General features: G+C 35.3%; 2 protein-coding genes across 2 annotated transcripts; both read left to right on the top strand.

Moving 5' to 3' along the window:
- Nucleotides 1-1,436: 1,436 nt before the first annotated feature.
- LOC146164472 (uncharacterized) lies at nt 1,437-5,712 on the top strand. The gene is made up of 7 exons (XM_083382498.1): nt 1,437-1,575; nt 1,767-1,942; nt 2,974-3,064; nt 3,189-3,433; nt 4,087-4,246; nt 4,703-4,879; nt 5,465-5,712. The coding sequence occupies exons 1-7, from the start codon at nt 1,522-1,524 to the stop codon at nt 5,594-5,596; spliced, it is 1,035 nt and encodes a 344-aa protein (XP_083238624.1). The 5' UTR covers nt 1,437-1,521; the 3' UTR covers nt 5,597-5,712.
- A 2,982-nt stretch (nt 5,713-8,694) lies between these two features.
- LOC146164471 (cytochrome P450 4F2-like) lies at nt 8,695-18,603 on the top strand. Its single transcript, XM_083381990.1, has 12 exons — nt 8,695-8,825; nt 10,085-10,172; nt 12,912-13,068; nt 13,636-13,689; nt 14,738-14,865; nt 15,013-15,143; nt 15,276-15,383; nt 15,542-15,680; nt 15,919-16,109; nt 16,360-16,490; nt 16,659-16,806; nt 17,496-18,603. Exons 1-12 carry the CDS (start codon nt 8,704-8,706, stop codon nt 17,662-17,664), a joined length of 1,566 nt encoding a protein of 521 aa, XP_083238116.1. The 5' UTR covers nt 8,695-8,703; the 3' UTR covers nt 17,665-18,603.
- Nucleotides 18,604-19,942: the final 1,339 nt, after the last annotated feature.

Below are 19,942 nucleotides of genomic sequence, written 5' to 3'. Positions count from 1 at the left end.
ACTTTGACCCTAGTGCACCCAGGCACCTGTGGGGCACGAGATTAGTTTAGTTGAAGTTTCTGACTCTCGTTTGAAGGTAACTTGAAAGGTTGCATGCGTATAACTCGTTAGCCAACCACAAGACGTATAGGTTATTAGAATTGTATTATCTGATAAGCGAACAACCAGTTAAACTATAGAAGGCGGACAAGTTAGCATATAGCAGATGCTACTTGCAATATCAAAGTTGCGAACAGCAAGACGATAACTGAAAAGAAGATGTTCTTACAAGCGGAAGGCAGTCTCTTAAATAGCTACCGACAATCAAACAGCTGTCCGCCGAGATAATCGCGGAACAGGACATTTAGCATTTACACTTTGGTGCGAGTAGACAATAAATCTGGAGCATAAGCCGTTACAGCGTAAATTGCACAATAGACACAAAATCTCTTAGTCGGTAAATAGCCGTGCGCTACACACCCCTATTTTTTTGCTGTGTACCCATAATATCTCATAGCAATTTCCCATACAAGACAGAGTGTTAAAATTATTGCATTCCGAACATATAGATATTATAGAGTCTAACAAAAAAAGTGTTAAAAGTTACGAACCACAACACTCCATCAAAACTCAAACTGCACATTAACCTAAATAATGTTAGAACTATAAACTCCCGGACCAAATTCTAGACTAGCGCAGAATAATTTGATAAGTATAAATCAGACCTCTACTGATTGAATAAGTTAAATCGATACGGTTGAACTCCAATTACTCCACTACATAATACTCTCGTTTACTGCTATTGGTCGACATTGGATTGGATTGATTCGACATAAATGTTCCTACCGGCGTTTTTCGTTACAAATCCGAAACAGTAGAGTTACATTCTGGTTTACCTTTTTATATAATATTACTATTAAACTTTTAGTTTATACAAAAAATCTTTAAAACAAACCAATTTTATAAAAAATATCTTCATGTTTCTTTTTAATTTTAAGGCAATAATACAAAATTAAAAATCCTTTATTGCAGGAAAAATTAAAAAATAATTACAAGGACACCGTTGCGATAGAAATCAAGCATTTTTTTCATTTTTTCACATAAATAACTATTATCAAATACTTTTATTTAGCAGTATGAGTTGTTCTAAAATAGGTCCAGCTCAGTTGCAGGTTGGCTCCAAATGCTTACAATTACGCGTTAAAATTGTTGGACTTTTTATTTTAGAAAATCGGTTGTTGTGCCGCTGCCACCCATAAACAATAGTTTAAATTATAGCCTGCATCAAGTATTTCGACCATTGTTTAAATGGGTAAATGAAATGAAAGGTTTATTCAAGAATCAATGATTAAACGAAACCAGTGATTACTCCGGCTGACTCGAACGTTCTAAAATGTACCCCGGGGCGTCGCCTGAAAACTCCATAACCACGCGACAGTTTGCGAAAAAGGGCGGCAGTCGACGAAACGCTCGATATATTTGGTTGTCAGCGCCGTTTTCTTAGTAGTTTTAGAGGTAAATTGTAGTAAACAACAAAGTTAGATGATGGTATTGAAACTGGTTATACCTTTGGCAACATACTGCCTATTTGTTTTGGTGAGTACCCTATATTGTATCGCCTAATTGCTAAAAATACATAAATCTTTTATGTACCGGTAACCTAAATCCGAACATAAACTTGATGAAAGAATATCGCTATTAATTTGGTATTTTGTTGAAAAAGAAGCGCGGCGTGAGGAATTTCAAAGTTAAGCGAATGGAATTCCAACATATATTTAAACGTACAGGCTAAGGAAAAACGGAAAAGCTTGAACATGGACCCGATCGATGTGACGGAATGGGGCCTACCTGCCGACGATAAATACCCATCCATATTCCATTTAACCGATGATAATTTTAAAAGTTTAGTTTTGGATAGCGAAGACCCATGGATTGTAGTTTTCTATAAAGGACCTTTAAAAAAGTAAGATTTTACTTATTAGGCCTATGTAAAAATACATATGTCTTAGAATTTGAGAGCAAAAATATCTTAAAATTACTACGTTACAGGGCAATGTTTTCCATCCATATAGGTCACCCACCGCAGTGTTTTTTATGATTAGATTTACTATAAAGATAGGGTCAAAGAAAGATTGCTCCAAAGTGTGGGAAAATTGCGTAAGAATTCGAAGACATGGTGCAAAAATGTTTGTTAGCTTGCAAAAAGTTCAATGAAGAGTTGCAAATGGGAACGTGGCGGTTTTACAATGTAGGCAAAAACGTGCACGTGGAAATATGCGCACATTTTTTTAGAATGTGTACATTTTACTTATGTGTAGGCTACAATGGTGATATTAGCAGAGTGAGAGTGGAAGAAGAGTTGGAAAACGAGTTGGAAGAAGAAGGCGAAGTGTTAGAGGCAAAAAATGAGAGGCAAAAGTTAGAGAACATTTTGCGAAAAAGCTCGCATCACCGTCTCGAAAATTGAGTCACAAAACTTCGCTGTGACCTAAACTTAGTATTATAAATGGCCTAAAGAAAGTCAAGAAATATTGGTAAATCTATTGTAGTCTACCACATTTGTAAGAGTGTCCAAAATCCTAAACGTGAATAAATATTTTTGTTTTGGATTGTTTATGCTGCTTTGCTTGTTAGACATTAGGGCATTAGGCTATACACACAATAGTGTTTAGTCGTATAAATATAGGTAGGCCTAAGTGCGTTGACTTGTTGGTCAAACTAACATTTCAGTCGTACGCTACCAAAGAAATTACATTTGACAAATTTAGCATACCCTTTTAGTACCTATCGTAGTAAATTATCTAAAACAAAATTATTAAGCTAATTTTTGAGGCCTTGTGTAGCATGTGAAAGTTATTTTAGCTAATATTACCCCCACTGCTCTTCCCAGTATGAAGACCCGCTGTACGTAACTATAGTGTTCAACTGAAAAATGAATATTGTTACTGGGATAATATAGCATTTGAAATTAATTACCATTTAATCGTTTTCCAGCAAATGGCGACTGCATTCACAATACCTGAAAGGCTCTGTTTGGTACGGCGTCGTCAACGTGCAAAAGGAAGACAAACTGGCCCAAAAATGGGTAACACTTTTTGGGCATTTAATATATTTGTAGTACTTATTTAGACCGAATTAGGCGTATATAAAATCATATTTTTTGCGTTTGTCATTGTATTTTTTGAGCGCTACATGTTGTTTCTTTGCAGGCACCTTCCTTTGTAACAGAGAAAAAGGACAACGAACTGGCTTTAGTTTTTCCGTTCGGTAAAAAGCAAAAGGCAAAGCCGGGCAAGGATGTACAACGTGTGGATGGAACAACAGAGGCAGAGGAAGCCGTCAGCAAAAGCTTTCCGTCCAAACTCGCCACGTTTAAATTCACGAAGGAAGAAATGCAAACAAAGTTCCACGATTGGGTCGTCGACTCGTACTACAACAAAAATTCCAGGCCTCGGTTCGTTTCAAGTAACAATAATTTAAGATAGACATAAAGGATCTAAACGCACATTTTCCGACTTGTTTCACTCACTTAGTTTTTCCTAACCTTTTTTAGAGCGTACTTGTTTTCCTTTAAAAACGTAGTGACGCACCTGGCAAGCGAAGCGATTTCTTTTGAGGGTGTGACGATTTATGTTTTGAGGCTATATTTTTCTCTTCCTTTGTTTGACCTGCCGCACTTGACAACCTTCCATGGCGCACCGGTTGGGAAACGCTGCTCAATAAGCTAATCTAATCTATTTACCAACAATGGTGAAAGTCTGCCGGATTGGCGCCTTGGTAAAATAATTCTTGTCAAGACGCCGCACCGGTAAACCGTAGATATTTTTTATCAAGGTAACGCCACACAACAATATTTCCTGCTTTATTGCAAAATAATAGTAATACAATATATCGAGCAATTACCAAATATTTTTCGGGTCCAATATGCGTTACGTTCCCTATTTGTTCTAGTAAAAAAACTTTTCATGTTTCTATTGCTATAAAAAACATTCTACTTTCACTTCTGTTTAACAGTAAATCATTTAATTTCTAAATCAGTAGAAATTAGTTAAAATTTATGATAATCGTAGTTTACGAAACAACATTTAACAAAAAACCCATTTCTAGATTTCCAGTATTTTGCATAACGGATACTCCTACACCAACAGTGCCTGTAGTATTCCGTGCTCTCCAACTTTATTTTCGCGATTTCTTTTCGTTTGCACTTATTCGAAAAGAGGACGTGCCCCTTATGCGAAGCCATTTTAAAGACATTCCTGCTCCAACTGTAAGCATACACATTTGTTATGTGGCTCGGTTAGCAATAATATTCTTAATATACAGTTATTAGTTACCAGTGTCGACTGTTTAGACAGGTTTCTACAAAAAAAATTTTACACAAAAAGTTACTGCAAGGCGGTAACAACCTTTAATAATAATGTGTTTATTAAAAACGACTTGTGTACTATAGGCAAACAGTTTAACGTTTTTTATTACTTCTGAACTTTAATTGTAGCCTTGTTTTTGTATAGTAGGCCTACACTTTATTTAACATTTTTATGTACATTTTAGTCCAATAATAGCAAGATGAATCGTAAAAGAATCAGTTTGATTAAAATATTTTCGTCTTTGTACACAACTATTTAAATTCACAGTAGAAAAATGTAACCTCATTTAAAACTGGTCGTAGTCTATATTAATCTGTAGGGAAAAAATATAAATCCTACTGTTTCAACTCATGCAGGAGTATCCTCACTATTGGCTACTTCTTGGGCAAGAACCGTCGACAGAAGAGTTTCACCAGCAAAAAGTCGGATTGCACTTTAACGTTGTCCCTTTCAACTCGAAAAAATACGGAAATTCAAACGATTTTACTGCGCTTGTCAAGTTTTTATTTGCTAATAACGAAGACAACCGCAAGGTTAGACGCTTTCGCACAGCAGCGTATACAAAAAGTTTAAAATTAAAAAAATATATAATATGTCGACTTTAAATCAATGTTTACGATTGTTAGCCTGCCACATTGGTTTTAAAGACGCTATCGGGCTACCGGAAAATAATGTTGCGTGTCCTCCTTCGTTGTTTTTAAAACAGATTTTCAAGTTTACTATACGTAGCCCCTCGGATACATGAAAAGGTGGTCTGCCCCAAAATATACCAAATAAACAAACCTAACAATTGGTTAGGCTAGTTAAATATCCTAAAAAATAATTTGTAATACCTTATAGCAGTGGTTTTCAAACTGGGGTCCGCGGACCCTTAGGATTGTTTTTAAAATTTGTTTAAAAAATGCTATACTTACTGAGATTTAAGGATAAATTAATCATTGATTTTTTCAATAGTTTGCATGAGTACCGGTACTGAGTTAAATGTAGTACTATGAATTTGTAATTTTTTGAGAATCACTGTCTTATAGGCTTTAATTCGATTTTGATATATTTGTAAATACTTAACTGTAGAATGATCTCCAAACTTAAACTAACCATATTCGTGAATTTTTCTATAGAAGTTACCAGGACTTCGACCCGATGAAGATGCTGAGCAAACCTTGATGCAGCCTGTTCGACGTCGCTTAAACCGACGAATTCCTAAACATGTGTCCAAGAAAAAGGCAAAGAAAGTCAAGCAGGAGTTGTAAGCGTGTTGATTTACGTTCACAAAATTCAAAGATTTTTCCTATCACCTCTAAAAATGCTAAGATCGGTTCAACTGTCACCCGGTATTTTGCATCATAATGCGTTTTTTTGCGTAGAAATAAAGTCGTATTTTCAACAAAAATGTTTTTTTGTTATCTATTGAACATCCAGGATATTGCATAATATTAATAGTCAACGTGGAGAATAAAATTATTTATTCAAATATAACTATTAAGAAAGTACAATGTGGCTTTCTAATAACAGCCACATTAAAAAAATTAGTGTTATTCGTAAGGTTAAGATTATTTTGAATCCGGGGTATTACACGAACCCATAACGGCATGAAACATTTAGAGCTGCCATAAAAAAGCTAGTACCGTAACCTGCCCCCCACCCCCCGAAAATTATTAAAGCATAAACGTAGTGCGAGGCACCACAGTAAAGGTAAATTTCTTGATGACCGGCGAAATTCCCTTAGTTTGCAATTTCATCGAAACAATTGTTTATAGTGAAGCAACAATAAAACATTTGGTAAAAGTTGCTCGGGCGGTTTACAAAAAAATAACTTACCCTCAGTGATTGAAGCTTTAATCAAAAGGCAGCATAACAATACATAACAAGTTGTGTCAGTATAATTGGCTTAAATTTAGATCTTGAGTCGCATGAAATACATTAGTGCTGAACTGGTTTTCCCGAAGCCGCTTAGCATAGGAGCACATATAAATTGCGCGAAGCGGAAAGACTAATTTACGGAGTTAAAGTATGAAAGAAAAGCATACTTTGCCAACACAAATGAAGAATAATTTTCGACAGACCGGCAAAATATTTTAGCGGACCGGCGATAACACTATTGAAACATATCAGGAAAACTGTCAGCATTATCGTGCTGTTGAGCTGTAGCCAATTGATGTTTTTGTTTGAAGATAAATGTCAACACAAAACAAATATAGGAAAAGTCTACCCGTTAACTAATATGTACTACCAACCAAGTAAGTTTGTTACTTAATATTGCTAAGAATAATTTGACTAGATGAAATCAAAGAGATTTTGTTGAAGTATCTTTGTTGAAATGGATCACCTTTCAGAAAGACAAGGGTTGTTATAAGATGTCTATGATAAGTAATGTAAGAGGGAGTTTACCTTTTTTAATAATTGCAATTTTATAAATACATATATTTTTTATTAAAATTTTCGAGGACGAATACCACAATATAACAATAAACCTGTTGAATGTACAATGATTTGGAAAAACGACTGGCAACGATAAGACTGCTGAATAAATGCGAACGACAATAGAGGCAAAACACTTTTATTTTGTAGAGCTCGCATTTCAGTATGGATCTTACGTGGTACCAGCAAAGCTGCAGATTCGCGCAGGACTCGGAACCCCACAATCCCAATTTATTTGCCTGATTCGGACTTGGGATATGAATATTCGAGACTTTTCGAGTTTGACGTACATTTGCGCAGTAAGTTCAGCACCGATTAGGGCGCAAATCGTAAAGGTGAAATATGGTTTGATTACTGGATAGGTGGAATGAAGGGTTATTGTGTCGGAGCCGGACAAGGGACTCGACGGAGTCGAGTAATTTGGCCCTATTTGTTTGGTCGAAGTCGAACTCCAGATGTTTTATATCAGCCTGATTCAACTATTTTTTGTCGCGGTCCATCGGTTTATATAGCGTGCCAATGTTGCAAACGTCATCATTTACGCCATAACTTGACGTCATAATTTGAGTAGTCTTACGAAACGTGCTGTTTTTGAAAGAACTGGTACGTGCAATTATACAACTGAAGCTAAGTTATTTGCGAAAAGCGCGAAAATTTGTTTCTGTTTGGTAACTTTGGTTCCAGTTGGTAAATTGATAAACTTTCACCCTTGAATGACTGCACAGTCTACGTAAAGAAGTTATAGGAAGCTCAAAAAAGCTTAATACACTGTATCTTGTTAAAATTTGTATAGGGTTAATCGCGATTAAAAGGTCACATTGCAAAACTGTATAGAAAATTTTTGTGGTATGCGGTATTATTTTGTTTTGTTTTTTGCATAACTTTTCACGTACGTAAGTATAAGAGCGCCGGTATATGTTTCTGTAAATTTGATTTGCTTTTGCCGAACAATTTTAACACCAAAAGTTTATTCCCAAAATTCTGTAAGCCTAATGCTTTGGAAAGTGTCCTGAAAAAAGATATGATACCGTTAAAAAATTAATTTCTCTGTAAGCTATTGCAAATTTAGCATAAATTTGGCGCTGGTCTCGAATCCGGCGCTCTTTCACTATTGTACGTAAAAATTAATAAAAAAAAAACTTTCTTCAAATGCCGCATACCACAACGCATATTGTTTGGGTTAGGGTGCGGGTTAGCGTTTGGTTGAGGGTGGGTCAAGTTATTATTAATAATAAACATAATATTACTTGACCCACCCTCACCCAAAACGCTAACCCTAACCCAAACAATATGCGTTGTGGTATGCGGTATTATTTGTTTTGTTTTTTGCATAACTTTTCACGTACATAAGTAAAAGAGCGCCCATATACCAGTTGTATAAACCACTATGGAAGGTATGGCAAGTGCACCCGCACCAGGTTGGAAAGTATGGCCAGTTTCCCGCTCGTCATAGCTGCATATTTCATGTAAAATCAACGTAAAGTGCGGCCAGCCGCGAAACATCACTAAAACGCGCAAAACTTATGTTGCGCTAAAGGTTTTCAGTATAGTATTCCATTTTCAGCACCCAATTTTCCCATGATTTATAGTTGCAGGATGCACTATGGACCTTAGTTGCACCAAGTCACCTTGATTTTGTCGGCCGTGCACCCACAAGTTCTTGTCAAGATCTTCCATACTTTTCAGACAGGACTGTAAACAAAGAACCTTTTTGTAAATTTGTTATCAATTTTCGCTGCTCACCAAGAAAAGTTACCTCCATTGATTGATTCCCTTAGTATCTCAAAAGGGGCATGCCAATTTATTATTAAATGTTTAAATTTCGTGCCAATAATGTCCTAAACAAAGTATCTGGAAACCCTGAAGATGGTCATTGAGTTGATGTTTATGTACAACTTTGTGTGTTATAGGTTTTCATGTGGGAATAAGTTTGAAAATAATGGAAGCTATGAAAGCTGTTGAGCAGGTTTGGTTGGAAACCATGCTGCAATTTATCCTTAATGTGCTGTATACTGCTGTTGTCATTGCAGCTGTTGCCATTGTATATCTATTTATTAAAAGGTATATATACCTTATATATAAATATTTACTTTACACATGTAAATAGTAAATATTACCTTATGCTTTTAACGTATGGTGGCACCTGTTATTCAGTGACGCCTGTTATTTAGTGACTTAAGCTGCGTACCAGCCTGGTTTGCTTTGCTAAGGGACAGATCCATGCTTTCTGTTTGGTGGGGCACATACATACAAAACAATGCAGATATTTGGTATAAATTGAAAAAATTTTCTATTTAAATGTAATAAGATTTGTATAATAATGCAGCATTTATTAGTCCAAGTCAAGTCTTTTCTAATAAATAGCAACTCAAGTCCCAGTCTATGTCATCGGCTGCCCAAGTCAAGTCCCACTTAAGTCATAATTAGAGCAAGGCAACTTCAAGTCAAGTCCTTGTCATAAAAAAAGTTAAACTGTTAACATTTGTAAACTCGTCGAAACGTGAGCAATTACTCATCTAAATAAATTGTAAAAGTGACATGGCAAGCAAATTGTTTTATGTACAAAATTAGGATAACTAACCCAATTTTATAAAAAAGTGCTTAATGAAAACACTTTATTTCAACCCAAGTCATTTGTACAAAATACTTAAGTCAAGTTAAGTCATTTTTCCCCAAATGACCTAAGTCCAGTTAAAAAACAGTAATTTAACTTAAGTCATTAGAACACTGGTTGTCTGCGCCAAGTGCAATAAAATTAAAAAAGTATATATAGTAAAAATATATAGCTTGAAAAAGCCATGGCCTGGTCCCCTGCTCTGTTCCTGTCACTCACTTTAATTTCACAAGTCAACTTACTTTTTATACAGGTATTAAACATATAATTTAGTTTTACTGCATGCAGATTAGCCCATTTGGTTGAAATTAAAACTGGTAACCCCATGTTGAGTGATTATATCAGGACAATTTAATCTAATCTGAGGAAGTTATCCAGGAACCAGTTCTCTTAAATTTTAAGAAGTGATTTATGCGCACCACTTATATCCCCTGACATGCCAGGTGTGCAGTTGTGCCATTATGCTTTTTCACGCCTGAGGTTCCCACTACAATGTAACCTTTTTTTAAATATATATAGGTGTTTAATTTGTGCATACAAATTGCTTTATATGTGCCAGGGACCCACACAGGATAGGAGGTGACAAGTTTAATCAATAAAAAACATAACATTATAGATATGAAATATATAGTTTTTGGCTAGTATAACAAAACTGCAAATTATTGTATATTCTAGTCTTATTTTTGTTTTCATTTATTGTTAACAGGTTGTTTACGTATTACAAGATCAGGCAAAACTTACGTCTCAACTGGAGCGGACCAGCAAGTCATTGGTTTTGGGGACATTTGGGAATGGTAAATTTATTTTATAAATATAAAAGAGATAGTATAATATTGCTCCAAACTAAGAAAGCTGTTCATCACAAAGTTACTCATACTATGTTTTCAAGTTTATATTACCTCTATGTTTTAAACAAAATAAAAACTAAAGACTGATCAAATTAAAAAGTATTAAAACTTATAATGTGACGCTACACAACTTTTTCAAAATGATTGTAATTTTTTTGGCCATTATTCCATTTTTTGTTTATTGTTCATCAGTTTCACAAATCCAATTTATTTTAGACATTATAAATCGGTAAGTTTCTATAATACAGATAGTGTAGTTTAGTAGTTTATTGAATCCAACTACTAAACTAGGATTTTTGTTGAAGTAAATGGTTTACCGTAAAATAGAATGGTTTAACTTCAAAATAATCGCCATATTTAATTAAAATACAACCTATATTGCATGGTAACTGGTAATGGGGCCACAGATATGTATACATTCTATATTTTTTAATGTAATTTAACTCTTACAGGGTTGGGCTTAAGCACTCGCCCGCTCGCCAATGCGAGTGCTGATTGACACCCACTCGCCCGACTGGCGAGTGGCTTCAGCGGGAAATTTAATTAGTTGGTGTAGGTCAACTTGTGTTAAGCACCACTAATAAGCGAAATATTACTTAGCGCCAGTTATTTCCTTAACACTAAGGTGCAAATACATGCAACACTACACAAATAATAAGGTTGATCGAAGTCACGTTCGAAGCTCGTAATAAAGACTCTTTGTCCCGTTTAAAAAAGTCGTTTACCGGCAAACAACCAAATACGTCATTGCTGCAGTGGTAAACAGTTATGAGGTTTATTGCTTAACTTGAACGTTGTTAAGGTTTAACCCGGTCATTGACGCCTTTGGAAAAGTTTATTGGACGTACCCAGCGATAAAAAAATTACTTTTCTGTATTTATTGAGAAAATTACAAGCAGTTGCTGCAGTTTTGGGTAGCAATAAGTTCGAAGCAAATGTCTTATAATAATATTTGTAAGCATTGTTTTTAAAATGTTTTGAGGGACTGAAACGGACCACTGAACACTACGATATTTAAAATATCGCCTTTAATTGTGTAACTACAGCTGATAATTAGTAATTAGTCTACGTAAGTATGTTGTTGCGATCTTTTAAAGTTCATAGCGGTCAGCCAGGCCAAAGCTTAAAAAATAACTGTCTTTAAATATTTTATATCGTAATTAAGTTTAGATACGAATCGAAACCATTGCGGACGCCCTTGGAAAATAGAAACGACCCACTATAGGGCGTCGCGCCGCACAGAACCTCTAGTGCAGGGGTCGGCAACCTTTTTCTAGTCGCGAGCCAAAACGAAATTTTTTTGGTGTACCGATATTTCTTTTAATTTTTTTGCGAGTTTTTATTACATTGCCGAAAAAAGAAAAATGTTAAAAAAAATATATCCAATATTTTGCGCGACGCACTTTTCAGTCTTCCACGGCGCAACGGTAAAGAATCGCTGATCTAGTTGAAAAGGCAGCATCAAACGTAAACAAACCGGACGTAGAATGAACATTCGCGCGAAGCGCAAAAATTTTTCGCAATTACGTAGTTAAAATAGTCAAAAAGCATTTAAAATAGAGTCGTGTCTAATTTGTCAAAGAGGCGGCGGGCCGGATGAATAACATTCGCGGGCCGTAGGTTGCCCACCCCTGCTCTAGTGCCCGTGGTTGTTAACCTTGCGAAAATAAAAGTTAACTTTCTGTCATTTTTTGCTTTTGAACCAGTAACTATAGTGTTAGGCGAAATTTGGCGTTTTGTTTGTGGTGCGAACCAACCTGCGATGAAACATCCTGCAAGCACATAAAAACAGAATACGAAAAAAATAGAGCGCGAGGAATTGTCAGTGTTATTTTTTCACTAAATTTAAAAAATATTTCGGCTAAAAATCATTGTTTTAAGCGTAAACTGCTTTTTGGGTCATTCATTTGTTCATACATGCATAAAAAACTTAACGACCAGACTTTTATAAAAACTAATGTTTGCGCCGGGTTGGAAAGTACCTGCTCGGCCGCGCTCATAGCCGCGCATTTTATGTAAAATCAACGTAAAATGCGGTCAGTCGCGAAAAATCGCTCAAACGCGCAAAACTTTCGTCGCGCTAACGGTTTTCAGTATAGTATTCCATTTTCAGTTAAGCAAATTTTACAGATAACTTTATTACAGCCAAACAAAATTGCCTCTCCCGCGCAAAATGTAAAGTTTCCAATCTCTGATGTTTACGTATAGAAAAGACAGGTTAACGATAACCCAAGAAATGACGGCGCTAGGACGGAATTTTGCAGACGGCGTGCCAGCCAATTTGGCGAGTGTTATTTCGTCCTGGCGAGTGCTGATTGATAGCCGATCGCCAAACTGGCGAGTGTAAATTTTTGCTTAGGAACAACCCTGTCTTACCTGTTCTTGTATTGTGCAACATTTTAATAGTGCACTGAGGATTTAGTCTATAAACATGCCAATAGGTTATGCAATGTTTTTGATCGATACTTTGACCAGTGCTCTGGGACCTTTTGTCACTTGCGGCACAACAACAGAGTTTAAAATTCTTGGTTGCAAATCTACAAAAATGTATGTAAAATGATGGTAAATAAAGGGACTACTATCCTGTGCAGCCAAGGCGAATGAAGAGTTTATGGTTGGATAAAATTGTGATGTATTATCAAATTTTTAATACTAAATTCATTCATTTTTCTATATATGTTTTAGGTTACGAAAGGAAACAAAGACCCTGGTAGGTTTATCACTTGGTTTACACAAAAGGAAAAAGAGTATCCTGTTGGTTTTACATTGTATGCCGGGCCATTTTCTGCTATTCTGATGCTATATCATCCTGGCATTGTGAAGGAAATCCTTTCCATGACTGGTGAGCAGTAAGCACCTTTGTTGAAAGGTTTGATTTATTTATATTAATCTTTGTTGCTGTTTACACTATCTATAAAAGAAGCTTAACAAAATTAACAATAAAAAGCATAAGCTAGGCACGGTGACTTAAATTGATGTCAAATATGACTTTTGAAATTTAATTGTGTTGACTTCTATGCCCTTCTGCCTTAGCTTAATGGATTGCGGAGATTGTAAACATGACAACTCAGCTAAAATATATCTGAATATTTAGTTTACTACATTTTTTTCATAAGACACAGTTATATAAATTTGCTGGTAGCTTAGTACACTATGTATTTCAGACTTGACTAATGTAACAAATTTTACTCTTGTTAAACTACCTCAAATTATGGCCTGTGAGTGGCACTGGTCTATATTCTTTAAAGTGGAATGCTTTAAATTGTATGCGTATATTAAAATCATTTTAAACCTACACCTAAACTAAAGGTGCTATTTTAAATCTACATTTTGTTCGATGTAGAACAGTTTCACTAAAGCCCTATTGTTAATTTCATTAAATTATCATGATTTCCTACCTTTTGTTTAGCATTTGAGGCACCGAAAGGAAGAGGAGGATACAAAAGTTTAATACCATGGTTAGGTCGGTTGAATGGTGAACTTATTTCAATGTGTTATGTTGTAATATAAGTATGATAATAATTAAATTGTAATCCAACAAAAATAGTTTAAAAATTGTCACGCTTTGTAACTGTGAATTGCTTTTTTTACAATGCTGTTTGGAAAACTATGGGTAGATTACAGCTTTGGTCTTCAACAGTTTTATTAACTGACCTCATTTAAATATAATGCAAACAGCATTTACATGCAACCCAGGTTTGTTTTCTGATAAGTAATGTAATGTTTGTTAGTTGTTAACTAAATAACACCAGCGATTGATTGTATGCATAAATTATACACAATTCCAGAGGACTGTGGCACAAGTGTACCAAAATGAGAGGTTTAAATAAAAACATAAATTTGAAGTAAACATGACCCGCAATTTTTAATTTGTTTGAACATTTTTAACATACTCCTTGCCCTCGTTAAAGCTACGAGCGCAATGAACCACTAAAACTGCAGGAATCGGGAAGACTGAAGTCAGGGTTCGATTTTTTAACTTAATGAATGGCTTAATTGAACCCAGGATCACAAAACATGTAACAATTTGTATGATCAAACCATAATTTTACTATCAACAGCGAGGTTTTTCTAAGTTGAATGCCTGGAACTATAACGTGCGCCCTTTTATAACCTGCAACACAAAACGAAAACAGATCAAGTTCATAAACATGAATACACCGGAACGACTACACGCGATTCAAATATAGACCGTTATTATTCGGATATTTTGGTTTAGTTGCACCGGATGTTAGCGCAGACAGCAAACAACCATGTCTAACTGAAGGTTTTTAAGAAAATATCGTCGCTTCAGACAATGTTTATGTCTTGTAAAAAAAACGAACACAAAACTATATAAGCATTTACAAAAAAAGGGATTCGGACCCCGCCTGGATGCACCACTGCCTGTAGTTACAACTTTCACCAGGCAGGGAAAATCCCACCAGTCAACAGCACCTTGGTTACTTACAAACAAACTTCACATTCTATTTGTTTGGGTGACAACTGACCAGTAGTTTAAATCTTTTAAGGTAAAGGTTTGCTGGTGCTTAATGATTGGCAATGGTACAGGCATCGCAAACTGCTGACATCTGCTTTTCATTTTGATATTTTAAAGCCTTATATTCAAATAATGGACAGTTGCAGTCAAACTCTAGTGGTAAGTTTTTGGTTTAAAATCCTTTTAAAAATAGTGGTAATTAAAATCAGTCAATTTATGAAAGTTTATTTTTTTATCCCGTATATCTTTATAAAGGGCCAATGAAACTAAAGGTTAAATTTTTAAATATGAATAAACTTTCAACAGAGAAAGTGGAGTTCGCTTACATCTGATGGTAAAACCGGCCATGTCGAGATCTTTAATGAATCCAGTTTACTTACTTTGGATACAATACTTCGTTGTTTAATGGGGTTTGAATCGCACTGCCAGGACAGAAGGTACAACAATTTATGTAACGTAAAATCAAGTAGAGATTGCGTTCCTGTAGCGCTGCTCTTGGCCTTCATGATGCCTTACGCCATGACTGAACCAAATAAACACAAAAATAATTTTAAATGTGTGTTTACCAGGACAAACAGTTACATTGATTCAATATATGAACTATCCAAACTGCTTGTTAAGCGAAGACGTGGCAGAAACATTTTGGCCACCGTTGTATCATCTTACTACAACTCAACGTAAGTTTTTTATAATTCTGCTGAAAACTGGGCTATCAACCTTTAGTTTGATTTATTCTAGTTATTATTTTTCTATAGAATGTGTAGTATAAGTTTCTAAAGTGATAGTTCTATAAAATATATGCCATTGTTTGTTAAATTAAGGCTCTGTTGTGAAGGGATGACGGAAAAGCTTTCAAGCGAGCATGCGATATCGTGCACCGATTCACTGATAAGTTGATTAGTGAACGGAAAGCCGAAATCCCAAAAAAAGAAAAGCCATTTTTCGACTTTTTGGATATTTTAATTCAAGCAAGGGTATGTGTAGACTGTAGACGGTATAATGGACTTGAATTGCAGTTTGCTGACCATTTTTAATATGAAAGACCCCATGCCCTTTTCAATACAAATTTAAATTGCATATTTAAAATTTTGGCGAAAGATATAATTTTTGTTGTTGTTAATTTGTTGTTTTTCAAAAAAAAATTGCGTATTTTCTGTCATGTCAATGTCCAGAGATTGTAACATAAACTCTTTAGAGTTACTGTCTTTACAGGATTCCGAAGGTATAGGATTGTCCGATTCGGATATCAGGGCGGAGGTAGACACCTTTCTCTTTGAAGGTCACGACACGACCGCGAGCGCCCTCTCGTGGACTCTTTACTGTCTTTCAATTAATCCTGAGCACCAGGATTTGTGTGTGGAGGAAATCAAATCCGCGCTCGGCGATAACAAGGGGGTTCGATGGTTAGTCAATTTTGTTTGGCAACGGATAAAACCATTAGGTTTTCATAAAAAAGTTTTACTGACCTAAAAGTAAACATGCAATTAGTTAATATGACAGCATTTTCGGTACAGTTTGCATTTAATGTACGGCGTGTTTTTTAAAATGCCGATCTTAACTAAGTTTAATATATCTATTGGTGTTTTACTGCTTTAAACCTTGACGATCAGACTTTACTTTTGAGCTCAACAAACATTAATGTTGAATTCCAAGGCGCGACATGTCTTCGCTCCCGCACCTGACGCGCTGCATAAAGGAGAGCCTGCGAATGTTCCCGCCCGTACCTGTTATTTTACGCAAGCTCAACAAGGACGTTACATTTGAAGGAAGTACTATTTTAAAAGGTACAGCGTGTTTTTAATCTTGCTTACACAATGTCAAACGGTGTTAAATTTTGTTTTTGGGGAGAAACGAGAAGCTACTATTGCCGATTTAAAACATGTTTTTAGACAGTAAATTGTAAAATGCCCGCCACTAATTGTCCGTACTGTATACTCCTGTTTCTTCTGCAGGCACAACGGTTCAGCTATCGATCATCGGTGTTCAGAGGAATGAACAGTTTTGGAAGAACCCAAAAAAGTTCGACCCGTCGCGGTTCGACTCCGAAAATGTCGCCCAACAACATCACCACGCCTTCATTCCCTTTTCGGCTGGACCGAGGTTTCTGAACATGTTTTGTGCGCGATTAAATCGCCAGGGAGCACGGCATCGTAGTGTTTATCAAACGAGTTTGTATATTCAGTGCGATGTTTAAAAAACGGGCAAAGATCTGTGCATGCCCACGTGAAAATTAGAACATATTTTAAGTAGTAAGTTTCTGACTTTACTAATGCCACAAATATCGTCAGAATAGTTGATATATTAGGTCTTTTTAAGCGATCAATGTACTCTCAAGTTTGAAAAGGAATTATTATGACAGCAAGCCATACCATTTACACATATTTAAAAAAGATTTTAGCAAAAAAATGAAGTATATTTAACTCGTAAGAATCATGGCTTGTGATTGCAGTTGTCAATCTATTTAATAACTGTCCTCGTTTAACTTAAATAACTAAACGTCCAAAACTTACTGTAAAAACTACTTACTATTGTTTGAGGCCAGTTTAAAATTTACTACACTCGGTAAAAAATAATCCCAATGTGCCTATTGGTATCTTTTACACATAGCCGACTGAAAAGCTATTATAACTAACTTTTTATTATGTTGTATCAGTAACGCTATCTTTAACCATAAATTGTCTTCCTATTTCAATTGTTGCCAATGAGTTTAACAGAGAAATAGTATAAGGATTATCCTACGCCCTTTAATGCATATTGAGTATATGATTTTTCCCGTTTATTTTTTACAGAAACTGTATCGGTCAGCATTTCGCCATGAACGAGTTGCGGGTGGTGCTCGCCAATGTTCTCAGGAAATTCAGCTTTTCGCTAGACGAGAGCAAGGAAATCGTGTCTTGCCACGAAGTCATTTTGCGTGCCAGGGGCGGCATTCATTTAAAGATACGAGAGCGGACCTAGGCTGTCTCCATGTTCTTCTTGTGTAGATCGTAGTGGCACAAATACCTCCGTATTTGCTACGCTACTGCAAGGTCCGCCTTGCTACAAGATCTTGTTGTTACTGTTATGTAGTAACGCGTGGCTCGTTCTTTGTTTGCGTCGTGTAAAACTTTTTAAGCTCTTCGGGCGGCACTTAAAAAAATACGTTTATTTTTAATTGTGAATCTTCGATAAGCGCCCCAAGACATAATTGCCGAAGAATAATTAATACAAAAAAGAGTTAAATGAATTCAATTTGCGCTAAACATAGAACTACAAGTTTATTAGGAAGTATTTTGCTACAAATAATTAAATTATATAATGGAAGTAATAACTACGTTATATAACGGAAGACAAGCTCACGATCTTCCATCCAACTTTTATGATTTTTTAACTGTGTAAAACTCCTCTAAATTCTAAACTGTTCTTTCTCAATATCAATACTCGTTTATCATAAAGTGTACGTCACAGTTTGGTTGAACTTTTTAATCGTGCTTTAAGTAATTGGTACCCAGAAAAAAACGCTAACTCACTAATCTTCTCTATGCAGATCTGTTCGTGTAAATTTGTAAGGGGTGCTGAATAGAATTTGAAAACTTTTTCGAATGTTGTGAAATCGTAATCGCGTTTGTAGCCAACTCCTGTGATGTTAATAAGTCACCGACAATATTTCAAACATGTCGAATCGGCGACAATGGTTCACCATTGCTGAAAAACTTGTCGACAAAACCAAACGGCTTTAACACTTCCAAAATTTCCTCTTGTTAGGGGTAAAGGTTTTCCATAATAACTAGTTATGTTTAATCGAAAATTGATCACTTTATATTACTCGTGTGTGTCGCCTTGCAAATCTGATTGTATTTTGTTTGTCAACGGTTACGTATTTTTCTCACTAGACCTATATCATGTAATCTTGACTGGTGTGGTTTTATTCTTATTTAATATACAAGAAGAAATCCTATTGTACTCGATCAGTTTACGCTTATTTAAACAGAACGAAATCAAAATTCTTGGGAGCATTGCTCAGTTTTTTTTACAAGTTTTCACTTGTAATGCAATTTGCTTTTAAAATTTTCATTAAAACGTTCGAAGAGAGCAATTTTCTGTCAAAATATGTTTCAAGAAATCCCCTTATCAATCCGTACCGACTAATTAACAATTAAAGAATGGACTTTCTGTTGCCAGAAATAACTTTAAGCTAACACAGTTAAAGGGGGTAGATTAATTATTTTTTAATAAGCAAAAATTTTAATTTATGAAATTACTAAAATATTTATCCTCGATATTATATCTGCCACCATTTTAGATTATATAACATTTTTTATAATAATCTAAAAAAACATCTACCATCTAGATTATATATTTGACATTTCCTAAATCTAGAATCAAACCAAAACATTTAGATTTTAGACCTAATCTATGGTAGCAACTATGGTTTCAATTTCATTTATTGTTACGCTACAGCAAACCACTGAGCGAAAACACTAGTATACATGCCACAATCTATTTTTAACTTTTGTGTATGAGCCATGAGCCAAAAAGTTTGAGAACCACTAACCTAAACGGTAAATATGCCTGTATAAAATTGCCTGATTGAAAGGGATGGGGTGTTTAAAGTAGCATAACTAGGTACCATTGAATGGTAGTTTCAAATCCACAAAAATAATAAGGTTTTTTTAATGTCAAAAATATTGATTTGTTGGTCCATAAAGTGAGTGACATTAACACAATTAGGATTCAAATTGTATGAATGCAGTTACTACTTTACTGTTTGGATACGAAAAAAGGTGCAAAAACTATAATGTTCTTGTATATATATTATTTCCTTTGTATTCTAATGCATTTTATTTCAACTTTCTTTATTTGATAGGCATATCTATTATATTACTAACTAGGTTCAACATGCTATGAATAGCCTTTAAGATCTTCTTCAATGAAGTTGTACATGCAACAGAAGGCAGCAGGCAATGTTGCATAGCTATTTTTTAACCCGTTCCCATGAAGCCCTATGTAGCTCAGTTGGAAAAGTGACGGTTCCTGTTAAGCCAAGATCTAGGGTGCAAGCCTCATCATAGCTAGATGTTGCTGGCATGACAGCCTGAATTATTGAACCGGATTTTAAATGAATGTTTTCAAATATTACAGTTAACTTTCAACTTATCTAGTGTTATTAATTGTTGGTTTAATAAAAAAAAGCATGATCAATGTATATGTTAGGTATGCGTACATTTAAAGCAACAGCATACATTTTTGTGAAAAC

This window comes from Ascidiella aspersa, chromosome 2 (assembly GCF_963924565.1).
Source record: "Ascidiella aspersa chromosome 2, kaAscAspe10.2, whole genome shotgun sequence".
NCBI classification, from domain to species: Eukaryota; Metazoa; Chordata; class Ascidiacea; order Phlebobranchia; family Ascidiidae; genus Ascidiella; species Ascidiella aspersa.
Note: the sequence above shows the minus strand (reverse complement) of the source record. Positions and strands in the feature narration are given on the sequence as shown.